Source organism: Epinephelus moara, chromosome 5, assembly GCF_006386435.1.
Source record: "Epinephelus moara isolate mb chromosome 5, YSFRI_EMoa_1.0, whole genome shotgun sequence".
Lineage (NCBI taxonomy): Eukaryota > Metazoa > Chordata > Actinopteri > Perciformes > Serranidae > Epinephelus > Epinephelus moara.
This window is the reverse complement of record NC_065510.1, coordinates 22,860,311-22,872,101: the sequence shown is the minus strand read 5'-3', so window position 1 is coordinate 22,872,101 and position 11,791 is coordinate 22,860,311. Positions and strand designations below refer to the sequence as shown.

Below are 11,791 nucleotides of genomic sequence, written 5' to 3'. Positions count from 1 at the left end.
CAACATCTTGCAGCACAATGTACTCATGTTTGCACAGATTTCAAAAATAAATAAATTACACCCTTTATTACAATTTCTTGCTCTAACTGCTGCAATGAATGATTTTCCATTTTCCTCTGTTATGCTCTGTCTGTTCTGTTTATTTTGACTGCACACCACTGTCACAGAGGTTGTACCACGCACTCACTCAAACAGGATTCTGAATGGTGAAATCTGCAGGATGAATTCACCCTGCAGCTGATCTGAAAGCACCAAAAAAACATCCTTAAAAGCTAATTAGAAATATGGGTGAAAAGCAGTCATTCATTTTGGCTAATCTGTAATACATAGAGTACTTGAAAAAATTAAAAGTATTCAGTAGTCTCAAAGAGCATTATTAAAAGCTTTCCTCTCTCATGCACAAAAGGGCACCTCAGAAGTGTGGATGACACAGGACCTTGAAAAGTGTTGAAACACAACTCATTACGTCACCCTGCTTCCCTTTGCATTCCTGCTGTGATAATAATTAGCTGCATTACTGCATGAAGTGAACCATAGATTCATTAAAAGATCATTCTTGGGTCTATTTTTTTTAGTTCTTTCCATTCTACCTCCAAATAAAGAGGTTTATATAATCTGTCAGAACTGTATGATCTTCAGAGTCATTGTGTTTCTTGTCTCATCAGACTTCATTACAGCAATGTCTCCCTGTTCCCACATCTGAGCAACTGCTTTGGTGAGTACAATGTTATCACAGCCGATTGAAATGATGTCCAAAATGCCAACAGTAAGATCCAAGCTGCAATAACCCAAACAAAATGTCCCTTTAATGTTCCTACCTGTGGTGCTGGTGTTGCTGGGAGTCTCTGCACCCTTGGAAAAGAGGATGGAGTCCAGCTGTCGGAGGGGCGGGGGGCTGTGATCAGGAGAGCAGCAGGACGGCGTTAATGCCAGGATCTTGGCTGCTGACACAGAGTAGCAGTCCCTCTCCCCCACAACACGTCTCTGACTCAACATCATGTGATTACAGGGGATCAGGTACCTGGGGAGGCAGATGGGAACGGATCCTGTTAGGAAAACCGACGGGCGGTCGTAGGAGTAAACACGGGAGGGTGAACAGACAGATGGTAACACAAGTCTGCGCAGTGGGAGGTAGAGAGTAAAAGCTCATCACATCGTAAACCAATTAGATGTAGCATGCTTCATAACTGGGATGAGTCAGTGTGTGTGCCACTCACCTCAAGACGAGCTGCAGCATCACATCTTCACAGTATAAGCCGATGAGAGTGCGGAAAAGTGCCAGTGACACAGTGCCCAACTGCAGAGTCGAAGACACAAACACGTTACAACAACTGAGGATTTTTGTACTACTGCTGCAACATGAGTCAATATGTGGAGAAACAGAAAATGAATCAACAGTTCTGACAATTAATCACTCAGTTAAGTCACTTGTTAAGCAAAACTGGCAAACATTCACCTGTCCCAGCTTCTAACATGTGAGAATATGTTGCATTTTTCTCTATCATAGCTAACAATAAAGCAGGGAATCTTTGTCTGTCTGTCCTTTGCATATTTTGAGAGCCATTCATCTGATCTACTTCACGTTTGGCGGTGTATTGCTGTGGACCCAAGACTGTGCCTTGTGAAATTTGATGCAATTTGAACACAGGGCATGTTCAATATTAATTAACAATATCAATATCAAATTAATAAACAAGCGAACTGTGCAGCAGCATGGACAGGGCTTCAGGACTCTGCAGAGAGTCGAGCATGTCTCACTGAGTGTATTTTACTGTTGTTTCTGAATGCAAGTAGACGTAAAGTACCTCAACTAATTAAATCCATGCTCTACTTTATAACCATGGTTAGGTGGTGAACTCGAAGTAGCCACAAGTGTGTTTTTCAGGGGCAGATTTAGTGATTTGGGGGCGCCAGGCAAACACTGCCTCACCTTACTTTTCAGCCTTTCTCTAACTGGGAATGTTTGCAGGCTATTTGCAGTGGTGGAGGAAGTGGTCAAACAAACACAGGACTTTCATCCAGGAGACCTGTGTTCATGTCCCGTGTGAAACCAAAAGTCAAGGCTGAGTTGTAACAATGTTACGTATGTGGTAGAATACTTATGAACACTTATTTAAAGCCAAACCATGATCTTTTTGTGAACCTTACAAAGGTGTTTTGTTGCATAAACCTGATCATGTAGTTTTGGTACAACTGTGAACGCTTCACAAACTTAACTACATGTTTAAAACTGCAGTCATTAACAGTCATATACGAGCTATTCTATCGTCCACCAGTGGGTCGTATTTGAGGGTAGGAACATACAGATTCATGTGAGTTGGAGGACTTGTTAATATATAGCTACCCCTTAGAAGATTTTGTCAATACACTAAAGATATAGTCCCTAAAATGTTTTAGTTTTGGGGGTTTTCTTCCCAAGTAAAACTATTAATACCACTATATACAATATCAGCACAGTGTACTTAAATTTACTCAAAGGCTGTTCATGGTGGAGCTTTCAAATCTACTATAATGTTGGATAGTTTACTGAATAATAATGCATCATATTGTAATTGTTGCATTTTGTGAGTTACATCAGAATCTGGCTTGTAAATGTAGCAATACAATGTTTTCCTCTGAAGTATAGGTGCTTTGGGGGCCTTTTGTACATTATTTTAGGGGACAATGAGTTTGAATAGCAACATAGTTCAGTATTTTTCATACACCTAAAGCCGTTTGGGGCCCGTATATTGCTCAGGACCAGAGGAGGCACAGTGTAGAGTGTGAAATTGTTTATAAAAGCAGTTCTCCAGAAACCTGCAAGCAGAGCAATCAAACTATTCTGAGCAGGCTTGTTTTTAACGGCACTGCAGTATTTGTACATTGCATATATTTGGGGTTTGGAACTGTTGGTCAGACAAAATAAGGCATTTGAAGATGTCACCTTGGGCTCAGATAAATGGTGATAAACATACTTTTCACCACAAGACATTTTAGAAATTAAACAATTAATTGATTTACTTGCAAAGTATGCCACTAGCATGAGTGTAAAATAGAAATCAGTAGGTTTTATCCCTAGTTAAACTCACTTTTGCTTTGATTAGCCTAGAGAAGATTGAGGGTTGAAGGTTTTTCTTGGTAAAATGTAAAATTCAAATTATATTCTGTGTGTACATTTTACCTTCAGTCAAAGACTAGAATAACATAAAGAGCATGATGTGACTGGAGAAGTGCCAAGTTACTGGGCATCAAAGGTAAAAGCAAACAAAAAATAGCAGTGAAATATTTGCATGTTATTCAATGTTTAATTTGGTTAAAGGTCAAACATTTGAAAAGCAAACATGTTTCTTTTTCTTCACTGAGTCGCAGGTGTGCAAGCTAACTGTTAGCAAACACTGGAGGGAACTCCTCCGAGCCATTTACACAGTCAAACAGCAATGTAAAGAACACATCACTTATTCATGTTAAAGATGTTCCAACATACAGGAGTGTTTAAAAATGCTTTGCTAACAGGATAATGTCACTGCAACCGAGCGTCACCATGGCAACAGTCTGCCAGCTTTGGTGCTGACATTTTAAAGTTTCACCGTGGGTCCAAAGTGCCTCTGGGGTAGTTTTCTGAGTTATTAAACATGAGTCATGCTGTGCTTGATCGGAATGTGTGTGCGTATTTGCGAGAGTGTGTCTATGTGAGAGAGTTTCAAAACATGCACATCAGTGTTGTTGACAGTTTGCTGGGTTCGTCCTGTACCTGGAAGGGGGTATTAATGCGGCTGACAAGAGTATCTAAGATGTGGACGCTCTCGTGTCGGTGGAGGAGGATGAAGGAGAGGAAGGTCTGCAGCAGGGCCGGCTCAGACGCAGTCCTCAGGAAGAGGTCAAGGTATGCTGTGGTGGTCATCACCTCTTCTAGGGTCAGCTTCACAGAGACAGAAATCAATACTCAGTAAGTTGGAGTGTGTGTTTGAGAGAAACTTGTAGAGCAAAGGAAAAAAATCTGTTGAAAATGTCAACAGTGTATAGCAAGAAGTTGGTACGTAAAGAGGATATTCCCCTACAAATTTAAGTATAGAGTATACTGCTTCATTTATTACCATGTTAACATATAGTCAAATTCTTCAGCTCTGCACAGATAATGCAAACACAACATTTTTTATATTAAGTAAAGCTCCATTTGGACAGGATTTATTTTGTTCAGGGAATTTAGGTGATATTTTTTAGGCCTGTCTTATCCTAGAGTTAGATGAGAAGCTCAACACTACTCTTATCTGTATGGTAAAAGATAAGGCTACAGCCAGCAGCCAGTTAGCTTAGCTTAGCTTAGCTTAGCATAAAGACTGGAAACAGCTACTGTGGACTAATCTCTATGAATTTAGAACATGTAGAGAAGAGCGCTCTTGTTTCCACTTGTGGTCCAAGAAGTACTGACCGATGACAGTGAGCAGCAGGCAAACGGCCTGTGTGGACAGACGGAAAGCACTGGCCGAAATGCAATCTTGGAACCCATCAGCTATAGTCTGCTGATCATCTAGCATTCATTTTTTAAATTTATTTATTTATCTGCTTTCAAAAGTAGATATCTGTCTATAGAGATGAACCAAAATCACAGGCGCACATAAGAGAAAATCTTGGCTTAAATATCCGCTGGCCACACCAGATCTCCTGAAATATTGGCTGTTGCCCCCAAACGCCTATCGTCTTATGACCAGGCTCGCAGGAAGTACGCCAGACTTTGAAGCCAATCTGTGCATTCCAGTACCCATACTACCATACTATATAATATGCCAGTATGTTTCATATTAGATGGACAGATATGAGAGTGGTATCCCATTTTCTCATCTAACTCTTTCTTTAATTCGACATGTATAACCCTCTACCACAGATTTAATCACAAATCTTCAAATTTCCTAAATACATTGGTCTTCCTTCTATTTATGCCTCATCCACACACACACATTGTAATCTGAAGTGTATCCACCTTCCGTAGTTTGCTGATCAGTAAAATGCCATCCACAACAATAAGTTAAGTTACTGAGGAGTATAACTGTACACCTGTCCAAACAAGGCTTAACACGGAGGTGAAGAGGAGAAGGTAAAAGAGTCCCGACCTTGTGTAGAGCTGGTGCTAGGACAGGCACGAGGAATCCGTTGTAGATGTAGCTAACTAGCTGGTCTCTGATATCAGGGTGGGCCACCTGGGAACAGTCACATGTTAGTTAAGACTGCAGTCAAGCAGAGTGTTGCAGCCATATACCACGTGTGTATACATTTTTCATGTGGCAGAGCCTCATCACATGTTCTCACCTGAATAACAGCGTTGCAGAACTCCAGAGAGTTGAGAAACTGGACGAGGGGCGGCATCTGGAGCCAGTCCTCTTTGTGCAGGCAGTGCCACTCCTCGTTGGGAACCTCCAGCTTGGTGGGCAGAGATGAGTACAGGCCGCTCAGCCCTGTGGCCAGAACCTGAGGAGACAGAGAGGCGCCAACGTCAAATAAAATCTTACAGTAATACAGATAATGTTGAGAGCTGATTTGGGATTAACCACAGGTCAAAGTTTTCACGAATCCTTTGAAATGTTGCCACAAAATTTCGTACACATTTATGGTTTCCTGATGATTTACTCAAATTACTTTAGTGATCATTTAAACTTTTCTTCTAGAGTGAAACATCTGGACATCTGATCTCCACAGAATGACTTATGACTTTTCTAATATCATCATCATCAATTCAGAATGTCTACTTTGGCTTACGACTACCTCTGTACTAATGACATACAGCCTCAGCTGTACTTTGTGTTTATCAGAACCTGCTTTATTGTAGGTAAGTAGGTTTTCACATGCGAGGAATTTGCCTTGGTGCATAGACAAGAAACACAAATGCAGAAGAGTGAAAAATGCAATAAAGATATTAGAAAATAATATTGAAGAATATGTACAGTTTAAGTGTTTAAAATGAAAGAGCTAGGCAGGAATGTGCAAAACATATTCTAAGCCAGTAATACTCAGGTTACGGCCCATAAGATTGGGTCCCAGGAGGCCCACCAACAAATTTCTATTTCACAATGACAGTAAATTGATTCACACAGGGAATTTATTTGTACTTTGAAATAAGGTGTCAGAATGCATTAAAGAACATTACAGTAAGCATCCAAGATTTATGACAAACTCTTGACTCTTGATAATCACTCAGTTGTCAGAACCAAAAATGCTGGGAGCATGAGTTTGGGGCAAATTTGACGGATCAACGGTGGAACAAAGCTGTGCATAATATAGGCTCAACTACTCCTTGTGCGAGTCCATTTCAGCAAATCTTGACTATCTGAAATATATCCTAATATTGCCGACCAATGTGACAGCTGCCATGCCTCTGCTTGTAATTTGAGTCATGCGTTCCTCTTCTGCCCCAGACTACATCAAGTCTGGACTGACTGTTTTATGGTTTTAACAAAGGTTTTAGGAGTCTAGATAAAAATGAATCCTTTTATTTCTATATTTGGGGTGTCATCTGAACAACTATAAATTAACTCCTCATAGTCAGAAGTATTGGCCTGTACTTCCCTTTTGGCGAGACGTCACATTTTACCCCTGTGGAAATCTGCTAAACCCCCATCTATATCACTGTGGCTGTCACTTGTTTTACAAAATTAAATGCCATGGTAGGGTCCCCTGTACCCCTTACAGAGGTGTAGGCTAAGCCCAAAATGTCCTTAAATCCAACCTGACCTGTGCAGGGCTGCTGCTATTCTTGGAAAAATCATTGAGTTCATTTTTTCTGATAAATATTATCATTGTTTGTTTATGAACTGGTCCCTGGCCTCCTGTCAAGTAAGTGGAGTACCCCTGTTTTAGATTCACAGTACTAAGAATAAAAGAATAAATGCCTCTGTCTATCCAAGCAAATGGATGTTCCGAGTGTCATAAAGGTGTTTTTTAGAACGTTTAAGAAAATGCTTTATGATGCTGAACTACAGCACAATACCATTTTAATTCCTCTATAACCCTACTCACCTGTCAGCCTCCACAGCAGAACTACCCCGGGCAAAACACTAGGCCTGTGAAATGTCTTACCTGCACTGTAGCACAAACACACTGCGCTGCAAACCTGGCGTTCTGTGATATATACAGTCTAATGAAAAATAATCTGACATAAAGTGATTGCAGAGAGAATATTATGGGCTTCATTAAACATTAATGAGGCAGCGTGTGGCACAAATGATAAATCTCTGGCCGTCAGTTTTACTTTCGCCTTCACACAACAGATTTATAACGGTGTTTTACTGCTCGCTACAATCCAAAATACTTTTGTAAATCATTTCTTCTTCTCCAATTTGATAATGTAATACAGATGTAAGCAGAGTGCTGCAGCAGCCTACATATCAGCCTCCTCCTCGCACAGCACGACAGCGCACATATGGATTCTTACCTCCTACAGGTCAGCTCTATAAATATTTGAGCAGCAAAGAGTTTTATTGCCTTTACCTTTCCTTTCATAGTCGTCACGATATGGTAATTAGGTCCCTAATTAATGCATAAATGTCAGCAGGCTTTCCACATAACAACGGTCAGTATTAATATGATTTCTGTCTCCTTTTAGAGATGTAATCTTAAGTATTTACAGGGTGGGATTTCAAACAACAACAGAGTCTATATCACTGCACTCTAACAGTGAGATGAGTGCATCATTAGTGTTGCACTGATGTATACATCCTCTATAGGATTATCCCTGTAGCCTGCCAGTGGAACCAATTAAATTCAGGCTCCAGTTGTTGAACTGGCATCACATCAAAAGCTGTTTCTCATGCCATGTCTGCAGCTGCGGGTAAAAGGCATTATTTACATGGGATTAGCTTGCAACCGTGCCATAATCTTATGAATGCCAGACATTTGTACCATTCAATGAGATGGTTTAACCTTTCTTCGAGTGGCTTTGTGAATTCATCTGCATATTTTGTGCCTGATTATGATGCCCAGGGTCACACAAAAAAGTCTGGGATTTTAGAGTGGCTGTCAGATAATAATACGAACAATTCCTCATACAGAAAGGTTGATTAGTAAGGAAAATTAAAAACAGAGGGAGGGAGTCAGGGGAGATTCACACAGGTACTAAAAAGTGAATGAGAGTAAGAGAAGAGGTAATTGATCACTTGGGACTGACCGGGCAGAAGTAGGTATTCTCTGCTATGTGTTTGGCCACTCGCTCGTTCTCAGCTGACAGCGACATAATGAGCAGCAGTGCGTCCCTGGCCTGCTGACCCACTGTGCCCTCCCTGTGGATGTAGGGGATGAGCAGGGAGAAGATGAGGAAGTTGGTGGCTCCCTGATCCTCGCTAGTGTGGAAAAACAACTCCAGAATCGAAGGGTCCTTTGCCAGTACGCAGCACAGCTGGTTGAGCAGCAGCACCAGCTCAGCTTCGACCCGTGGCGTCGTGGTGCCCGAGCAGGACGACAGCAGCATCATGAGCGGCCGCAGGATGGGCTTGTGGTGCAGCAGGGGCTGGTGCGCCTGGCCCACCAGCATCTCGTACATTTTCAGCTGCTCCAGCTTCATGTCGTCTGTGAACTCCCTGCGGAGGCTCCACACAAAGAGACGCTCCATCACGTTCTCCATCACGACAAACTCCAGGATGGGGCCCATGGCGCCGGCCTGACCGCTCTCCTCCTCCATCAGCAGGAACAGCATGTGCTCAACATAGTTCTGCACCGCGCTCGCCTCGTCTCCGGGGATGGGGCCGAAACGAGGGCTGCTGCCAGAGCTGGCGCTGAGGTTGATGACACCCAGGGAGGGCAGGGTGGAGCTACTGCGAAGGGGGTCATGCTTTTCTAAGATCTTCACCACCTGCAATAAGAGACAGAAGAAAACCATATATCATTTTAGCACATCCTGCACAAAACTATCTAATTCAGAAAGAGTTATTTTGTACATATTTGTTATCATATTTTTGTTTTTTATACTTTATTTTCATCATAATTTGCGAAAAGAACATCCCGAACAGGCAGGGACCTCATCCGTAAAGGTGAAACATCTTGCAAAACAGAAAATGAAAAGAAGCAAGGCCACATTGCAGCATCACAGATAATGGGTCCCCTATGTCCATGATCATCCTTCAAGATCACAAAGGTCCTCATGATCCTTGACCTTGATTCCTGGAAGTCCAGGGTATCTCTAATGAGGGAGAAATCCTCCACTCATTCATGAGCCACAGTCCATCCTGTGTGTCTCAATGCTGAGGCGGATAAAACAAAATTCATGGAACAAAGTAAACATATAAATAAAAGATCGCTTCAAAGTCAAATAAGATACCCATTTTTTACAGTATTTTTCATTTTTTATTGGCATGTATTTGTTATAGTATTTTTACATTGTCTTCTTCATATTTTATTGGAATTTCTCTAATCTATAATTACGTTCTTAACTTTTGCAGTACTTCACCTTTATTCTTATTGCATCTTATTATGTTTACTGCAAGCACCAAACACCAAGGCAAATTCCCTGTAAGTGAAAACCTACTTGGTAAATAAACCTTATTCTGATTCTGACTTGATTTTATTGCAAGAGCAGCTGCAAACTTATAAGTTACTATGCTCTGGCTATCATAACTACATCCAAACAGAAAGAGACAAAGCCATAGCTTGTAAAAGTAGACCTCAAAAGTAAAGTGTGAGATGATAAATAAAGAGATGAGGACGAGTTTGGTGGAAGGTTTGAAATATTTGTACAAATCATCTAATAAAGCTGTTGTCACTTGTATCCTTTGTGTGAAAAGTATAAAGGCTTAATATTCTAATGAAACACTTTGCTTGCGTAAAGATGTACAAATCAACAAGTTCACTCAATGATGAGGAAGTTTACATGAGTTGACGCATTTTTTGTGGTCGTCAACCTTTGGATTGGTGGCACAGTAATGCAGTGGTTAGCACTGTTGCCTCACAGCAAGAGGGTTCCTGGTTAGAACCAAGGGGCTCCCCCATCCCGGGATCCAAACCCCCCATCCTGGAGGAGCCCTTCTGTGCGGAGTTTGCATGTTCTCCCCATGTCAGCGTGGGTTTTCTCAGCGTACTCTGGCTTCCTCCCACAGTCCAAAGACATGCAGGTTAATTGATGACTCTAAATTGCCCGTAGGTGTGAATGGTTGTCTGTCTCTAGGTGTAGCTGAGATAGGTTCTAGCTCCCCTGCGACCACTAACAGAATAAGCAGTTATGGAAAATGACTGAATGAAAGAATGAAAAACTTCTCCTCTTGGATTGGAGAAGTGTGTTTAAGCGACACTTGAACACATTTTTACAGTATATATGACTGCATATGATCAGCCTGAAAATTCAACTGTATTTGCTTTTGAAAAGAAGAAATGACAAAATTATATTACAAAGTTCTGTTTGAAAAGGGACAAATTTCAATTGGTGGGCCACACAAATTAATTCTATACATTAGAAACACTGCTACACACTGTTGACTGCTCCTCACAGTTGACATGACCAGCGATAGTCGCCACTTTCGTGAAGTGAAGATCGACAGAAACTCAATTAACGAAAAGCTAGGAAGACAGAAATTGATCACTGGGATTTAAAAAGTGCAAAAAGCACAGAGTCAGTTTGCATTTTGGCTGACAAAGAAGATCTCTGTAAGAATTACCACTCACATAATATAAAGTACATGTGCTACACACTATGGACACTTGACCTGAGTTAAAGGTCAATGTTTTCTCTTATAGCAGTTTTAATCTTATTTGTACAGATGGTGCTTGTACCCCATGTTCAATTAAAACTGGTACGTTGCAGGTAAACTCATTCCCTTCTTGCTGACAGGTTAATAATCAACAATAACCGGATGTAAATAAACCAGCAGCGCAGCGCAGATAGACTCACTTTGGTAGCACAGGGTGAAACAGCCCTTTGTGTATCCAATCCCTCCCTTGTGTGTCGGCTGCGTAGAAACCAGAGTCACAATAATGGAGCCAGTGTCCCCAGCCTGCCACTGCTGCCATGACAATAACTGACTGTGCACAAGAGGACTGGGCATGGCCGATGGAAACCAGAGAACAGAGTGTGTAATCCCTGTCTGAGCCCGATGGGGCCTGGCCCAGTGGGCTCAGGGCTCAGTCCAGTTCAGACACTACGGCCAGTACTGCAGTGACAGGAAGGGGTCAGGTTTGAGATTGAAAGATTTTACTTTCTGGACACATGGCTGACAGATTGTAGTTGTGAGATTCCTGCTGTCTGTATCAAGGTCAGCTGCAGACAAAGCTAAGGTTTGTTAAACTGTGACGCCTGGAGATTGTGTATCATTTGCAAAGCAGCTGCTGGTAAGTGTGAATTTTTGATCCATGGGTCAGAGTAATATTTCTGGTTCAGGGATTTGACCTTCAAAATAAAAGCTGCTTTTAAAAAGTGTTAGAATTGAACTATTTGTTTCGTATTTAATCATCACAGGCCACGACTGGCAGAATAAATCTAAGTGATCAAAGTCAAAGTGCAGCATTTCCTCCCTCCTCATTTCCACCAGTGTGGTGCCCTTTAGCAAGGCCCTGGGGAGTTTCCAGGTGTGTTTAAATCTGTGAAAGTCTTAAGAGTATGTGCTCTCAGTGAACTGTCCCTGAATAAATAAAGGTTAAAAAACACACCCAGTAAAAGTTCAGATTTAATCTGTGCCTGAATAAATATTAAAATACCATCGGTGTCATGTGTTCAGCCCACACCTGGCACATCACTGGCAACTTTTTATACCAGAGCCAAATATAAATATGGGGCGGCAGTAGCTCAGTCCATGGGGACTTGGGTTGGGAACCCGTCCGGACCAAATATGGAGCGTGGACT

At 41.6% G+C, this 11,791-nt stretch overlaps 1 protein-coding gene across 1 annotated transcript in view; it reads right to left on the bottom strand.

The window, feature by feature from the left end:
• Nucleotides 1-11,791, bottom strand: part of fhip1aa (FHF complex subunit HOOK interacting protein 1Aa) — a 44,574-nt gene that overhangs the window by 6,408 nt on the left and 26,375 nt on the right. Inside the window, exons 4-9 of the mRNA XM_050044713.1 lie at nucleotides 8,135-8,815; nucleotides 5,284-5,442; nucleotides 5,088-5,174; nucleotides 3,731-3,898; nucleotides 1,218-1,297; nucleotides 819-1,021 (exon numbers count right to left, since the gene is read on the bottom strand). Coding sequence (XP_049900670.1) covers nucleotides 819-1,021; nucleotides 1,218-1,297; nucleotides 3,731-3,898; nucleotides 5,088-5,174; nucleotides 5,284-5,442; nucleotides 8,135-8,815 — 1,378 coding nt within the window. The remainder of the gene's footprint in view (nucleotides 1-818; nucleotides 1,022-1,217; nucleotides 1,298-3,730; nucleotides 3,899-5,087; nucleotides 5,175-5,283; nucleotides 5,443-8,134; nucleotides 8,816-11,791) is intronic.